Source organism: Oppia nitens, unplaced genomic scaffold (genome assembly GCF_028296485.1).
Source record: "Oppia nitens isolate AA-2021 unplaced genomic scaffold, nextdenovo-longstitch-racon4-pilon3 scaffold9_pilon_pilon_pilon, whole genome shotgun sequence".
In the NCBI taxonomy this organism is placed as follows: Eukaryota; Metazoa; Arthropoda; class Arachnida; order Sarcoptiformes; family Oppiidae; genus Oppia; species Oppia nitens.
In genome coordinates, this window is record NW_026533253.1 from 817253 (window position 1) to 835204 (window position 17952).

The following is a 17952-nucleotide window of genomic DNA, read 5'->3' on the forward strand; positions in this document are numbered from 1 at the left end:
GTTGTACACTATGTTATGTAATGTTTGATTACAAAGTATAGTATAGTATTACTTATTAACAAAAAAAATTATAAACTTTGATTTGTACAGTCATTTACATACTGAATATACATGAGTTTATTTTGTAGAAAAACTGACAAAACTTGAAACTTTTATATATATTTATAAATTTATATATATTTTGAAGATTTTTATTTTATTTTAAATGTTTATAATAAAAATAAAAACACTAACACTGAGATATCTATATATATACCGACACACCAATAGAGCTCAGGGATCACACCATAATACTAGTCAAGCGGTGTATTTCAAACTGATCTGAGTTTATATATGAGATGAGAGCTGTATTTCTTTTGAGGGAATCTTTTGAGAAAACCAATTGAATTCAAGGTCTTGTAGTCTTCTCTCTCCTTCTTCTCTCACAAGAATTGGTAATCACTTTTTCGGACCACTCTTTTGATGGGTCTCTTTCGGGTGCATTAAAAGTCGTTCATATATTTAGCACATTTAGGACTCATATAGTGGTATATAGTCTTTAGATAGAAGTTATAGATCACAACAATTGTAACAATTATTCTTCTTTTTTTTCTCTTGTAGTTGTTGTAGTGGTGATAGTGTTGGGTCGTCACTGTTGGATATCTATCCGATGGACAGTATGTTAGTCTCGGGGCGTTTCAAGTATTTACTCTTTATAGCCACAAGACTCTCTCTATCGTCAATCAAATATCACAAGTGGTGGGCAGTATATGAGACACACACACACATACAATGTCACACTGTGACAAAAAAAAGTTATTTATTTATTATTTTTTTTGTTAAAAACGACCGCAAAAACGGTGATATATATCCACTATATTATCTATCAAAAATGGTAGGATTGGTGTCGGCATAACCTCACAAATAGTTAACACAGTCGGGGGATCCGTGAAGAGTAGGCTTTTGGTGTGTGTGTGAGGAGGATATACAGTATAAATAAAAATAGTAAACTTATATATACAGTATATTTTTGAAGTGTATACCGTGTCTAAAGTAGTCTATGAATGAATACTTATAGATCTCTCCCTCTATTCATATATATATATATAACTTAAAACTTTGCTTTTAAAGTGAATGGATTATTGCCTAAAAATATTGAACTAATATTCACAACAACCCGTTGAGGACCAGTTGGTGCACACCATAGGGTATAATAAATTAGAAAAATCACAATCAACTCATTCCAAGCTGTAGTTCCAATGTCTCACCAATTTATTAGTTGTTTAAGTGAAAAGTGTTTCCTCTTTTTTTCCGCTATAAACCACTCGTGGAGTTATTAGTATTATTATTATTATTATTGCTGTTATACACACAAGAGAGAGAAAGAAATATATGAGAAAAATATTTTTCAACAATTTTTTTTGTTCAACTTATATAACAGGCATTACATAAAAAGTTATATATATTTTTTAAAAAATACACATACATTATATATATATATACAGGTGTATAGTATAACGTTTATAAAGTTTATAGCATTATAAATTTATATATATAAATGTCTGGATTTACAACTATTTTATTTTAGTGATGCACTTTGCGGTCATTTAATGTCTTATAATAATATTATTATTTTATATATAATGTCAGTTCACATGATATTCGTAATGAATGTTTGCAACAAAAATTTTTTTTTTGCGATATTATTGTTAGTATTAGAACTACAACAACAAAAAAGTTCATGACATTGATTACCAAATTAATAATCTAAATGTTTGCAACAAATGCACTGATAATATTTGTTTTATACTTCACGTATAATAAAATAGAGAGAAAGAGAGAAAAAAAGAGATATTAAAATAAGATTATTTATAACATTTCATTCAATTATTTCTTTAATACACTAAAATAATATTATCTTAAATCTCTGTTTCATTTAAATTATTTGTTTTTTAAGATAAAAGAAAAAAAATTGAGAGAAAATATTTTGAGAGACATTAAAATTTTTTATATTAAAATAACTCTAAATATACGATCTCTCTCTCTCTCTCTCTCTCTCTCTCTCTCTCTCTCTCTCTCTCTCTCTCTCTCTCTCTATTTATCTGAGACATTGAAAAAGCTAATGACCTAAAAGAGATGATTAGATGATAAACTTATTATCTAATGTCTAATTATTTGAATACACACTGGTCTTTAACATTGTGTTAAATCTATTACTTTTTTATACACTTAATCTAACACTTTCCACTATTGCGTTCAAATAAAATATTATAAAAAAGTTTATATAATCTATAAATATTTATAACAAAGATGTCAACAAAAGTTATTCACTATTTTTTTAAATATATAATAATATAAGTTTATATGAACTGTAGTAACTTTGACACAAGTAGTTTATCTATTAATATACCGATATTTCCTATGAGATAATATAAACTAATAATAATAATAATAATAGTAACAATTTTTAAAACAAAAATATATATATATATAAAAATATTTGTTTCGCTTATTTAATATGATTGACGGAAACCACACACTCGGTTATATGAAAACAATTATATTTATAGCAACACAACAACAAAAATTAAGATCCAAAACATTTCATGTTATGTGTACTCTATATGCCATTCAATGTCTATAATATCATATAAATTAAGTTATATATAAATATATTATACATTATATATATACAGTATATCAACATTAGATCATTTCTAAAGTACTTTTTTTTAATCTAACTTTAACTTTATTTTTGCAAAACTTATTTCATTTTAAAACAAGTATTTAAGTTTTAGTATTAGTATTATTATTATTGTAAATATCGCTTATATTTTTCCACTCAATTAGAGTTGAGAGATAGGTTTCGCTGGGAGTGATATTTATTTATTTTGATTCAGCAATTCATTAGTAAATTCCTTGTGATTGACCGCACCTAAGGATAGTATACTTGGGAAAGGAAGTGCCGGTTTGGTTATGTTTGGTTGTTGTGTGAAAAATTGATGGCTTAAACTTATATACGGTATGAGCGTAAATAGTCACAAAAAGTTTAAGGAGGAACGGTATGTTATGGCAAATAGTTTTTTTATATAAAAAATTTCTCTCTCTTTCTCACTCGATATATAGCATCCAATTTAATTAAAAGAAAACTATTTTTTTAATTTTTTTCTTATTTATAGAAATATACTGTATTTCATGTTATCTTTTATTTAATATTAGTTTTTTCTCTCTCGTGTATAAAAAACTGATTTTATTTTTTAAAATTTTATTTTGCAGTGATTTCTTATTTTTCATTATTACTGTATATTTAACTTTAATGTATATTGATTTTGATTAGCGCTGAATCTGACACATGCATTAACTTTTTTGTTTAATTTTTATATATTATATATCTATATATTTAACTCTCAAATTATACGGAAAATTAATTTAAACTCAAAGATAATTTGACTGAAAAAATAAAATAAATTTTTTTTTGATTATAAATTACTGATATTGAGATAATTAAAGGCATTCATTATTTATTTGAATTTTCATAAAAACAGTTTTATATTAAATTAATTTTATTTTATTTATTTTTTTCATAATTTAGTTCGTATGATATCTCAACAAAATTTTAATATTTATATAATCAGACGTTGCATATCATCAAAAAACCATATATTTATTATTATTATTATTAAATTATATAAATTATAGCACTTTTTTATTAACGGGCGAAAGGAGTGCTGGTAACGGGTCGTATTACAATATAAACACTCAGTTTTTTTTATCTCCCTTTCCTCTAACCATAAAGATTTTTTTTTTGACGGCGACCTTAACCTTTAGAGAAAAGTTAGTGTCAATAATAATATGTATATATTTTCCCTAAAAAATAAAGACCAATTGATGTACACATTTGAGATCAGATAAGAGTAGACTAGAGAAGACAAATATGCTTTTAAAAAAAAGTTATTTCGTTTGCAAAAATATATCTAAAAAAATAAAGTTGTGATAATTGATTGGCAATAGAGTTGTGTGCGTATATGAGTTTGTGTCGACGGGGGTATTGAATGGCGCCAATGAGGACATACACCCTATAGGGGTATACATACAAACAGAAAGAGAGAAAAAAAGAAGAAAGAAAAAGAGGAAGAGATAGAAAGATAGTAAAATATGACAAAAAGCAGCGCTTAAATCACTCAATAATCATATTGGGATCACATTTTTGTAGTAAATTATAAACATAACATATGAAATGTCTGTTTTATAATTTTAATTATAATAATAATAAATAACATGATTTAAGACACTTAAGACACCACACATACACACACACACACTATGAATGTCTGTCTTATGAATCACTAGTTGAGAGAATGTCACAAAAAAACAAAAAAAAAACTTGAAATAATATAACATTATATAATACCGATATATAAAAATTTAACGATATATACCATACATAGCTTTCACTTACATTTTGTTGTTGTTGTTGTTGGTTCACATGAAAATTATTTTTCATTCACTTTCCTCTAACTAACTAATCTATCAGTGGAAAAGTCCGAAAACTTATATATATATATATATATATATATATGTATACAATTTATATATACATAAATTTTAAAACACTACATTGAGTGTATTATAATAATAATAATAATAAAACAAAAATTATTAGCAAAACATTTTTCTTTTAGTGAGAGATCCTCTTTAAACTGGATTTGTTAAACTCTAATGCCATTACAATACATAATCATAATAATCGTGTAGAAGTTGTACACCTGTTTTTTGGCAATACCCCTCAAACTTTTAAAACATTATACAGTATATTATACCGTATATTATAAATATTACACATATATATGACTATTATATAATATACTATTAGACAATAATGTAGTTTAAAATTTTTTTTATATACAGTATATTTATACATACCATTCACTATCTCTCATAGGAGTGTTCTCTCAATATACAGTATATAATGTATTGATATACAGTATATAATATACAGTATATGAAAACTATTAGACAAAAAAAACTTTCACTTGTTTTTCTCACTGATAAAGTTATAGCTTATAAGTGTAGACCAGTCACTATCGCCGGTTATTATAATACTGAAGCAGTCACTGGCACTGGTATGTCTAATTAGTTGCCGTCACGTAAAGTGTTACACAATTCAATTGGAAATATAATAAATTATTGGCAAACGTATATAAAAAAATATACTATTTTTTGCAAAGAGACACTGTATATAATTTAGATATACTGTACACATATGTATAAAGTGTAGTCTACATTATATACCGTATATTTAGTGTCAAAAACAAAAACACACACTCATACAGACAGTGATGTAATAATATGGGAATAAAAGAGTTTTTTTAATTTGAAATCAAAAAATACATTTCAAAAAACTCTACTTACTTATAACGTATTGGTTAAACCAGTACTTGACTTTCACGTCGATTGATGATTCATACCTGTGCTATGAGTTGTTTCCCTCCAAGTGCTTCTAGCATCCACTATAATATAACGACTCTCCTATTTTATATATACATTTGAAAACAACATTAAAAACATATGAACTCAACTGTTTATGCATATATACAATATATATACTGTATATAAAAGTTAATGGATTGCACAGAACTGGGAGTTTAGCCCAAAACCACTTTCCCAAACAAACTTTTCTAATACATACATACAAAATATGGTAATAATAATAATATTGTAATAACAATAATAATAATTGTTTAGTTTCAGAGTTTTTGTAGATTCAGAGCACATATACTTTGGGAGCTTTGGGAACAACAACTGAATCCTCATTTGATGTGTATGTTTGCTCAGTCACTACAGTTTGAATCAGTAGATCCATCCGATATATGACTAACAGTTAATATTTTTCAACAACTCTCACTCTTTTACAATATAATAGATAGACTCAGACTGTTATATACAAGAGTGCAGACAAAACACAACAGTCTTTTTCTCTCTCTCGGAAAAAACAGTCGTTTTGTACGCCTTTGAAGGAGGAGTACAGTCTTAGGGCTCGTTATTTGGCGTTAAACTGTTCCGACACCAGAACCTCGCTTACTATCCTTGTCTCTCTCTCTCTCTCTCTCTCTCTCTCTCTCTCTCTCACACACACACACACACACACACATACACTCTCCCAGCGTTCAATCACTTGATGAAGAGGACTGTTAGTTAGTCTATTAATATTGGGATGCAAGCCCTCTGAGAAAGAGAGTCCATAGCGTAGAGTCAATCAAAAAAAAATAATTGTGAAAAAACTTATATATAAATTATTATTATATACTTTTTCCGTACACAACCTTACAGTTCGTTAGTTCACTAATTAAAGAGAAACTTTTTGTTGTCTTTGAGTTTAGTTTTTATGATAATGTATATAAAATTACAGTTAAAACTCAAAAAAGACATTTACTATAGAAAAAAGCTTTGTCTTAAAAAACACAATTTTTTTGTTGATGTCTTTTTCATGTTTTATGTGTTACAAAATACTTTAACCGAAACACAAATCATAAAACGACAAAATTTTCAAACATTTAAATAAAGCTTTGGCTCAACTATATTATAGTTGGACTATAACTAACTACACACAAACACACAGTACTACATGAGGACAGTTGGTTTGTTAAGCATTTTGGTAACCCACGCATTCATTGACAGTACAGTAAACCAGATGTGAAAAGTTGTTTCCATTGGTGATGTTTATATGGTGTGTATGTAATGTGTGTGTGTGTGTGTGTGTGTGTGTGTGTGTGTGTGTGTGTATGTATGTATGTATGTATGTATGTATGTATGTATGTGTATGTGTATGTGTATGTATGTGTATGTATGTGTATGTATGTGTATGTATGTGTATGTATGTGTATGTATGTGTATGTATGTGTATGTATGTGTATGTATGTATGTATGTGTGTGTGTCTCTGTGTGCATATGTTTAGTCCCAGCAATTGAAATGTTTGATATGTTGAGCTGACGTAACCGTCTATGGAATGCTAGAAAATTGTAGATTGAATTGATGGGCACCGGGAGGTAGAGAGGAAAAGAGAGGGTAACTAATGAATGCTTAAATTAAGGCACAGAGAGCTAGATAGGCATGAGATATGTTAGCGACTGATAGATTGGCAGAGCCTAGGAATCCATAAACCAGTGATCTCTCTGTAAAAGAGTAAAAACTATAGCCGAAAAAAATTATCAGATAATAACTCAGTTTGTGTTTATGGTCTGTAGGGTTAGCCCTATGGACACAAACAAGCCGTACACCAGTAGTGCTGACAATATATACAAATATATGTATATATAATTTCACTAATAAATCACTGATAATAACAGTTCCTAATTCTTCAAACAATTCAAACAATCATTAATTTCTCTGATTTGTTGGTAAAAACACAAATCCCTTGTGTTTTTGTTTAAAAAAATGTTTCATTTGAAGGTTGAACCCATTTATAATTTATATATATTATATATATTTTTTTTAAATAATCTGAGAGTAAAAACATATTAATGAAAACCACAGGAAATAGGTTTTTAAGTAAAAGAAATATTTAAAAAAATAAACTAAAAAAATAAACACTGAATATAATAGAGAAAGTTTGTTAGGGTTTGAGACCACCAGAGATCTGATGGGACGACAGGTAAAAACGAAAAACATTTCTCAATAGTAGCGTAGGCTAAGCACATAACACACACATAATATTGTATATACAATATATATCTGCCCATAAAAAACAACCATAAAAAACCTTTTTTGTTGGTTACGACCTGTCGATTGAATTAAAAGCAAAAGTTTTTTAAATGGTTTTTCGAAAAAAAAGAAAAGAAAAAAATCATAAAAATAATGAGATTTGTTTTTAACACTCAAATGCAAACACCTTTTGATTATATAAACACACTGTGAATATTATACAGTATATCCAATGTGTGTGTGTGTGTGTGTGTGTGTGTGTGTGTGTGTGTGTGTGTGTGTGTGTGTGTGTGTGTGTGTGTGTGTGTGTGTGTACACTGTATATGCGTGTGTTTTATGTATTTATAGCTAAGATTTTCAATATCAGTCAAAATAAAAAATATTTATAAAACAAAATATCAAAAAAATATAAATGTTTGAACCTTCAGCCCCGCTATTTATTTGTTAATTTATTATTATTAAAATATTGTTTGATAAGTCTATTCACGCTATATGTATACATATCTCATCAACAACTCATTTTGAAATAAAAAAATTTATTACTAAATAATAAATAATTGTAAATAAGCAGCAAATAAAACAGATACAAACATACATATATACAATATTTAGATATTTAAAAAATATGTGTCTTTTATATATTTTGCAAACATATATTGAATGTCACGAAAATCCTGTTTAGACAGAGATCTGTCGCCAACAAAATAAAAATGTTTTTTATTATTGATATTTAACTCGCAATTCTTGTGTCGATAGATCCCCCCCGACTGCACGTCGACTGACTGCACAAATAAGAGCAATAAATGTGGTGTGGATAATGATGTGGTGCCCACATGTCTAACCCCAACAACACTCTGGATAGATAACCCGTAACCCCCCCCCCACTACCATTTTCAAGTGATTACTAGAGATACTGGTAGATATATTGTAGAGTACAATAGGTATTGGAATTGTTAGGGCATCGGTAATAAGTAATCTCCTATTTTGTTGTTGTTTTTGTTGAAACCCCTATTTTTTACTGCTGATAAGTCACATTTAGTTGGTTATGGATTGTCTTATAATTGTTTAGGAAGTGCTGTCAAATGGATTTCATCGATGGATTTACTTAAACAATAATAAAAAAAACTATGCATATACACGTACAGTATATACACAGTATAATAGTTATACAGTACATACATATGTATTATATATATATAATACGATCGCCCATAAGTTATATGGTATTAGATATACGGCACAGAATTCAAATAGTAGTACACAAGTGTTACAACATTATCATTGATTTGGTAATTGAGTCAAACGCTCCGGCATTATATTGACTCTATGTGTGCTACTTTACCAGTCATATGACGGGGCAATTCATCAAATGAATCGACCATAAGATTTATTTGAATAGAGAGTCGACCCTTAGTTTTTATATACGTTTTTAAGATAATACGGTTCCCACTCTCTTTCTCTCAACTGTACTGTACATATCATTCATTTAAATGAGGTGTGTATGTGTGTGTGTGTGTGAGAGAGAGAGAGAGAGAGAGAGAGAGAGACCCACACTCTTGAGGAAACTTATTTCGGATTATTGTCGACCTAAAAGGTCTCGTGAGTTCTCTCAACAGTTCCCATCCCTGTACCAGCAATATAACACAACCAGCAAAAAACACAGAAATGGTTTGCATTTTTTGTGTGTCTATCTCTGGTTATATGCCGACCCGCTGCTGATCTTTATTATAATAAACTAAATGTATATATTTTTTGATGGATTGTGGGCTGAAATCGCATCATATCGTCGCTCTCTTTGACTATTATTCCTCTCTTTTTTTTATTATATCCAATATATTTACGTATTCTTAGGGCTTCAATAGTAAGGTGAAGAAGCAATTGTTCATCAGATACTGTAGTATAAAGTTATAATACCCGACCCTCTCCTACCACTCGTGTCAATGCATTTATCAATTGTATAATCTTTTTTTAGTGTATATATATACAGTATATATATATATATATATATATATATATATTATCAGTACTCTGTATCTTAAGTTTTTTTGTGGGTTAAAATGGTTTTAACAAACAAATAATAATAATAATAATTAAATAAATAAAATATTCATACAAAAGACACTAAAAAATCTTTTTCATATAATTTTTTTTCGAGAGAGAGAAGGAAATGAATGAAATAAAAAATAATAAAATAAATAATAAAAAGATCAGTAAATTGATGACTGATTTAGCATAACATCAGTTTTAGTGAAAAATGTTTTTTTTTAAATATTTATATTTTTCTTTAAGCAATAGTGTACACACATAAAGTCAGCGCCAAAGAGTCATTGAATAAAGCCATTGACGATATCAGTAGTGTAACACAAAAAAAGTGGAGATTTAAAAAAACCAGAAATTCATTTATTAAATTACTGAAAAAAACTTATATATTGTATAATATATTATATGTATAATAATATACAGTACCTTAAATATAATCAGCATTTTATAATATATACATATAGTACCCGAAATCCCTATTTTAATGCATTTAATTTTGTGTTATTTTTTTATTAAATACGGGTTAAAGCGTTTTTTAAGCAAATTTTTTTATTGAAAAAATTTTTGTTTGAAAATAAAGTATTTTCTTTTTCTATGGCTATTAATAAATTTATTTCTATATATATATAATCTATTGCACATTATACATGTATAATAGTGCGTATAATATTAAATGATGAAAAATTTATATATATTAAATAAAGTATTTATTTTATTTTTTTATTATTTAAACGTTTTTACCTCCAATGATGCCTAAGATGTCGTCGACAGGAATGCAATCAATGGCCCGAAGGCTCTTCAAAATAAAGATAAGAAAGCAATTATTAAATCCAATGAAAATTATAGCATTCAATGACTTACATTTTGAGAGACACAAAAAAAATAATAATATTATATAAATTACTTGTAGTGTATATTAATTATTATTGTATACATACAGTACTATACAGTAAATAGCACTTCAATTAGTTATTAGTTTTATTATTATTTTATTTTAAAACTTATTTTCAATAAACAATTAGCAGCGGCGATATATATATATTAAATATGTGATATTTATATAAAAAACTTATATTTTATTTATATTTAATTATAGCTTAAAACTCAACAACAAAAGTAAGAAAAATATTTTTATATAGTATTTTCAAACACTAAAAATTATTAGACTAATTAAATTAAAAATAAAATTTGTTTACTTTAAAAACGATGATTAGCTGATAATATAAAACTTTATATTTTTTCATTATGACTACGACTACTACTTATATAAATTACTTTATAAATGATACTAATATTATATATATATAATGGTTTTTATTCAATGATCAACAAAAAATTGCTAATAAATGAGAACATAATGACAAATATAAACATATCTTTTTAAAAAAAATGTTTAAACAAATCATAAAAATTCCTATTCATTATTACATTACAACATATAATAATAACAATAACAATAAAAAAAACTTAATTCAGTGTAAAAATTGTTTTTTATCAATACATTTACAAATAATTCAATAATATTGATAAAATAAACACTGTTATTGAATACATATATTAGATGCCAATAGAAAATAAAGTGTGTTTTCAATCAAACAATTTATTTACACAATTTTAATTGACATAATATGATATTATTGTTTATACAGAAAGATATGCAATATTTACATTAAAAATATAAAATAAAATAGTTTTGTTAACTTAAAAAATTAGTTTTTAAATTGCATTTAATAAATATAACAAAAACTATTAATATATAATTATTATCACTTTTTACTGACAAACTCGCAGTCTTTGATATAAAATCGGAGCTCTTTGTCCACCCATTCGTTGTCACCCGAAATACCGATACGTTTACGGCAAACAATGTCTTCCTGACCGACAGTTTTTGCGGATTCAATCCAAATGTCATTACTGGATGTAATGTCCACTTTATTCAGGTTATCCTTATTGATGTCAAACGCGATACACAATTTTGCCGGACCGTTGGCCAACATTTTCGGCTTAATTGGTCTATCTGTAGGAGACGACGATATTTCCGGGCGCTTTCGTTGCAGAAACCGATTACGCAATTCAATCATATGTTGACTGCCGTCCACTGGCTGTACGGCTCTCAAGAGTACAGCCGAACCTTCGGCTTCGGCCGAAAGATTGAAACAATAATACATACCATAAGTAAAGTATACATAAATAGTTCCCGCATTCATAAACATTGGTTCATTACGGGCCGTCCGACGGCCACCATATGAATGACAGGCTTTGTCTTCACTGCCCAAATAGGCCTCCGTCTCGACAATACGTCCTCTAAGAATGGGTCCATCGGGTGATAGTTTTCGGCACAGAATTTGTCCCAAAAGTGTTTTCGATAATTCAATACACGATTTATTAGCAAAAAACTTTGCCAACAATCGCTGGCCGACAACGGGAACAACAACATCGGTAACCGTCGGAAAAAACGGACTAAACGTTTGGTCAGTTATGTTGTCTTCAATTTGACTATTAAGACGTCTTCTTTTAATTTTATTATTAATAATAATAATCTTTGGTTTTCTGTTATCTGTTTTTGCCATCACTTTCAAGGGTTACATCACATCTCATATCATATAATATATTAAAATATTATTAATTATATGATTAATGATGTCTTTTACTAATCGATGATATCATCAATAATAATATGATTGTATCGTTGATTGTATCAAATTGTTAGATAACTTGATTCTATGTATACTATACTACAGTACTATATAGGGGAAATGGTCTCAATAAGGGACGCCAAAAAAAATATAAAAAGTTAAGCAATTGTTAGGATACGAGATCTGACAATAAATAATGTCTACAAAATTAATAAATAAATAAATTATATAATACACACAAAAAATTAAATACAAAAATTATTTTCATTTATTTTTATATTCTATCTACACAGAAATAATAAAATGTTCATTTTAAATTTTTGTAAATATTATAGATATAATACTACCGATTCCCACAATTATAGTTACAAAAATACAGTACAACATATTTATAAGTTTAAAAAATTATAAAAAATTAATTTAAAATATAACATTATTTATAATCATTTAAAATGTTCAAAATCACAAAAACAAGATAATAATAATCAAATAATTAAATACAATGGTTGGTAGAGCTCTTTAAGGATTTTAAAATCACCAACCTATTGGGTTGGTAGAGCTATTTAAGGAATTTAAAATCACTAACCTATTGGGTTGGTAGAGCTATTTAAGGAATTTAAAATCACTAACCTATTGGGTTGGTAGAGCTATTTAAAGTATTAAAATCATTAACCTATTGGGTTGGTAGAGCTATTTAAGGAATTTAAAATCACTAACCTATTGGGTTGGTAGAGCTATTTAAGGAATTTAAAATCACTAACCTATTGGGTTGGTAGAGCTATTTAAGGAATTTAAAATCACTAACCTATTGGGTTGGTAGAGCTATTTTCGACTATTCGAATATCTCGAATTGAGGAAGTCGTACAGCTATGTGGGTGGTATGAAGAAATTGGATGCTATTAGATCTACCATCACTATTCATGATTTTAAATTCCTTAAATAGCTCTACCAACCCAATAGGTTGATGATTTTTACTCCTTAAATAGCTCCACCAACCCAATAGGTTGATGATTTTTACTCCTTAAATAGCTCTACCAACCCAATAGGTTGAAGATTTTTACTCCTTAAATAGCTCTACCAACCCAATAGGTTGATGATTTTTACTCCTTAAATAGCTCCACCAACCCAATAGGTTGATGATTTTTACTCCTTAAATAGCTCTACCAACCCAATAGGCTAATCTTAAATATATAATGTCATATTTATACGTATTTATTATTTTTACGGATTATTTTACATTAAATATAATTTATAAAAAATTATTTTATTTTTTAGTGTAACTTGATACACTGAAACTTGATAATTTGTATTTTAAATTTTTTTTATTTTCATTATACTGTACAATCAAAATTTACTATTATTTTTTTGTGTGTAAAAATTATATTTATAAATAAAACTAATTTGATGACGTTATTGACATTCATTTGTTGATAAAAATTATTTTGAATTACATGTCCCTAATTGAGATTTTCGGCTAATTATTGATTTATAATTAAATAATTAATACATAGATTAATAAAAGTGATTATTTTTGTTATTAATATTTTTACTAATATATTATTTATGTATAAAAAATAATAGTTATAATTTAATTATACTAAATATTGTTTAATTTAATTTCAAACTTAATGTTAAATAAGGGATGAAATGGTGATATTTTGTGTTATCTTTGTTGTCAATTAATTGTTGATTTTGTGATAAAATTATAACAATTTTGATTCACTTGTCTTATAAAGTATATCCTTAGGTTTGTAATGACATATAAATATCAACAATTGTTTAATTATTTTGTGATTAAAATTAATTTAAAGTATGCCGTCCCTTATTAAGGCTATCCCCAATTAGGATTATTTACACTATTGTGTATGCATTTCATTGACTTTTTTTCAATGACAACATTTTTTTCTACAATTATTTTAATTTCAATTTATTATTCAACAAAAATCATATGTTTTTTATATCAAACATATATTAAATGATATTTTAAATACAGTATAAATTATAATAAGTTAATACACTGTATATGTGTACAAAAAAAAGTAGAGATGTTCTACACATATAATACAATGAAAAATCATTCATAGAATCTATTGATGACATTAAACAAATAGCGGATAAATTGCTATATTTTAGTACAAAACAAAAATAGCCGGCGACACCTCTAAACGATTATAATATATCAATGTATAAAATTTTTTTACAAAATCCTGAGATGACAACAATGTAATAGAAGTCCTATTCATTAACTAAGTTATCATATTTACAATTAGAGTCTAAGCTTTACAGTCATTGTAAGCATTAAATATGATAACTTAGTTAATGAATAGGACTTTAAAATTAACATGTATTATTATACATTGTTGTCGTCTCAGGATATTGTAAAAAAATTTTATGCAATGTATTTATTTAATATGTATTGAAAATGATATAAAACAAAAAGTTCATTGAAATTGAACTTCAATTTCGATGCGATTTAATTACACAGTAATTGTATTGTATGTATATATAACTTATAGTCTATAAACTTATTTAGATATTAAATCAATGATATATTAATATCTATAACTATATACACATTATCGGTGGCGCCGTATGTGTCATACGATTGGCCGGCAATTGATTGACGCACTGATTGGCCGTTTCAGTGAATACTACTATACGGTCAACACTACAGTACAACAGTATAAACACATTATTATTATTGTTTGAAATAACACTTTCACTAACAAAACAAAACAAAAAACATCTGATTTTCTAAACATTGATTGAAATTTCTCAATGATTTTTAGACAACACATTCAATTCAATTCAATTCAATTCAATTCATTGCCATAACATTTAGGTCTTGAATTGTTTTACTAATTTTTTTTTTAAATAAAACATTTGTTACAGATTTTTATTAATTAATTAATTTGTTTTTTAATTTATTAGGCAATCAAATGTATGTCTTCTTAATAATGTAATAATTAAAGCGACAATTGAGGTGACAATTGAAACACACATAAGACTAATGTTTATTTAGTTAAGACTTTTTATTGTGTTTTGTTTACAAAAAATTATTGGCAAACCATTTGGTGATAAAGATATAAATATATATATAATATAATATTATATTATATATCGACTGCCAATTGATTAGCAAAATATGTATGACATGTGTCGAGTGTTTTAATTATAATTAATACAAACATTCAATAATATTACTAAAAACAACAAAATTGTTGCAATTTTTTTTTGGTTGCATTCAATTGAAGTGTTTTCGCAAGTATTTAGTGACTCATCTCAAGGCTTACCGTCTGTTTGTGTTTTTAAGAGACAAATCAGTGATTGATTTTGGAGACCGAAGAAGTTGTAACCGAAACACACACACAAAAAGTTGTGACAATTGATTGGTTTCGTATTAATCATAGGCTGTTGTCGTCGACACAATGCCAACCATTTCGGACATAAAAAGTGGCGAAAGTAGTGTCAACTCATTGACACCACTGTTGCGAAGTCAGGCTCAAGAAGCGGGTCAGCAATTCAATTACATGAGCATCGCATCCAACGACTTTACCGCTTCGGGATCATCAGTTCGCCGACCATTTCATTATCCTCCTGATCAACAAAATGTTGGCCAACTCGCCTATGGTAATCACAACTCGTGTGAGGCCAGTGTTACATACAATAGATACCGTTATTACAGCCGTTTGTCGGGCGTCCACACGGGTGCGGGTATGAGTGACTCAAATCGGCTACAAATACCAGACCATGTGATTCCCTGGTATTTCTATATACCGCGCATTGCCATTGCGGCCGAAACTACCGGCAATAAAGGTCTAAAACAGAGCAGTTTTGTGACCATATTTGCCATTTGGAATATACTGATGGGAACCTCCTTATTATGTCTTCCCTGGGCTCTACACAGAGCCGGCCTATTATGCGGTCTGCTATTGTTGGTCATAATGACCGGCCTGTGCTTCTATACGGCAAACATAATCATATCGATACCACATATGGTCAAACTCAATGTCATCGAGTTTTCCGATGCCGTTCATCACCTTTTAGGACGTTTCGCTCATATACTATCTCTGTGCGCATCATTAATAACATTAATCGGTGGATGTATTGTCTATTGGGTACTAATGAGTAACTTCTTAGAGCACATCATAACGTTTGTCTATCAAGTTATTGAACAAAACGAAACGATATCGACAAATATGTCAGAAGTGGTCTGCAATGAAGATAAAAATGTAAATATAATTCATATTATCCCTCAAAACAGTGCATCAAGTGATGACAACGTGTTCTTCAATGATTTGAGTCGAGTCGTGCCATTCCTGTTGGCAGTACTGATGGCACCAATTATTAGTCTAAAATCAGCCAATTTTTTCATGAAATTCAATGTCGTGGGAAGTGTTTCGGTGATATATCTGTTAATGTTTGCCGCCTACAAGTCATTCAAATGGGGACCACTTAATGTTGAATTCACTGATACTTCAAGCATTCATTATACGAAACTATTCGATTGGAACTTTTCGGTGATGTCCGGCATATTGTGTTTAGCCCTATTCGTACACAACTGTGTAATATCGTTGTTGAGGACAAACCGAAACCAACAGAACAATCGGCGAGATCTGGGAATTGCCTACTTATTGGTCTCTCTTACCTATCTATTGATAGCTTCGTTTATTTATATAGGTTTTCCTATCGATAAAAATTGTCTAAAAGACAACTTTTTAGATAACTTTCAAAGTAATGATATTCTGGCGTTCATTACGCGTGCATTTCTATTGCTACAAGTGTTCAGTCTTTATCCACTATTGGTTCTTATGCTGCGAATCCAAGTCATGCATCTACTCATACCAAATACAAGTGCCAGTTATCTACACATACTGTTTCTCAATGTTGTCCTAATCTCAGTTTGTGTATCGTTTGCACTGTTTTATCCACATATCGGCACAATTATCCGATATTGTGGCAGTTTTTCGGCATTAGTCTACATTTTCAGCCTTCCGCCACTCGCCTATATAAAGGCTAAACGTATGAGAGGTGAACCCATTCCTCTAATACAATCTCTATGTCTTTACCTAATTATTATTATTGGTTTTCTTAATTTTTTTGCACAATTTATTGTTGCTTAATATAAATGATTTACGACTAGATATTAATTAATTAATAATTATATATTTTCATTGACAAATATTTTTTTTATATAAAATTATATATATTTACAATTAATAGAGTTTTTTTATTATAAATATACAGTACAAATTAAATAAAATAATTATCAATTTATTTTTAAAAACAACTATTTATGGTTTTATAATTATGTTGTGATTTAAGGATTTTATGTGTCAAATGAGAAATATTTTTGTACATTAATAACAATAATAATACTGTATATGAAATTTAAAAAATCCTTGGCCTGAAAATTAATGCTAACTTTTTTTTGTATATACAATATGTAAGTTAAATATATAAAGTAAATAATTATGCTGTGAATCACAATGTTATTTTTTGATAACAAAATTTTCAAAAAAAAATAACTATATTATCACAACTATTGAATATATATCTCAAATATCTTCTACAGTATATAAACAAATGACTAAT

The 17952-nt window shown here is 27.8% G+C and overlaps 2 protein-coding genes and 1 long non-coding RNA gene across 3 annotated transcripts; 1 reads left to right on the forward strand and 2 right to left on the reverse strand.

Moving 5' to 3' along the window:
• Positions 1-196: 196 nt before the first annotated feature.
• LOC128964609 (uncharacterized) lies at positions 197-10521 on the reverse strand. The gene is made up of 3 exons (XR_008484677.1): positions 10463-10521; positions 5392-5508; positions 197-1339 (listed from the first exon to the last, which is right to left on the reverse strand). It is a non-coding gene; the product is annotated as an uncharacterized LOC128964609 (long non-coding RNA).
• A 938-nt stretch (positions 10522-11459) lies between these two features.
• LOC128964607 (uncharacterized) lies at positions 11460-12307 on the reverse strand. Its single transcript, XM_054311236.1, has one exon. The coding sequence runs from the start codon at positions 12289-12291 to the stop codon at positions 11488-11490; it is 804 nt and encodes a 267-aa protein (XP_054167211.1). The 5' UTR covers positions 12292-12307; the 3' UTR covers positions 11460-11487.
• A 3247-nt stretch (positions 12308-15554) lies between these two features.
• Positions 15555-17480, forward strand: LOC128964688 (sodium-coupled neutral amino acid transporter 9 homolog). Its single transcript, XM_054311325.1, has one exon. It carries the CDS (start codon positions 15786-15788, stop codon positions 17478-17480), a length of 1695 nt encoding a protein of 564 aa, XP_054167300.1. The 5' UTR covers positions 15555-15785.
• Positions 17481-17952: the final 472 nt, after the last annotated feature.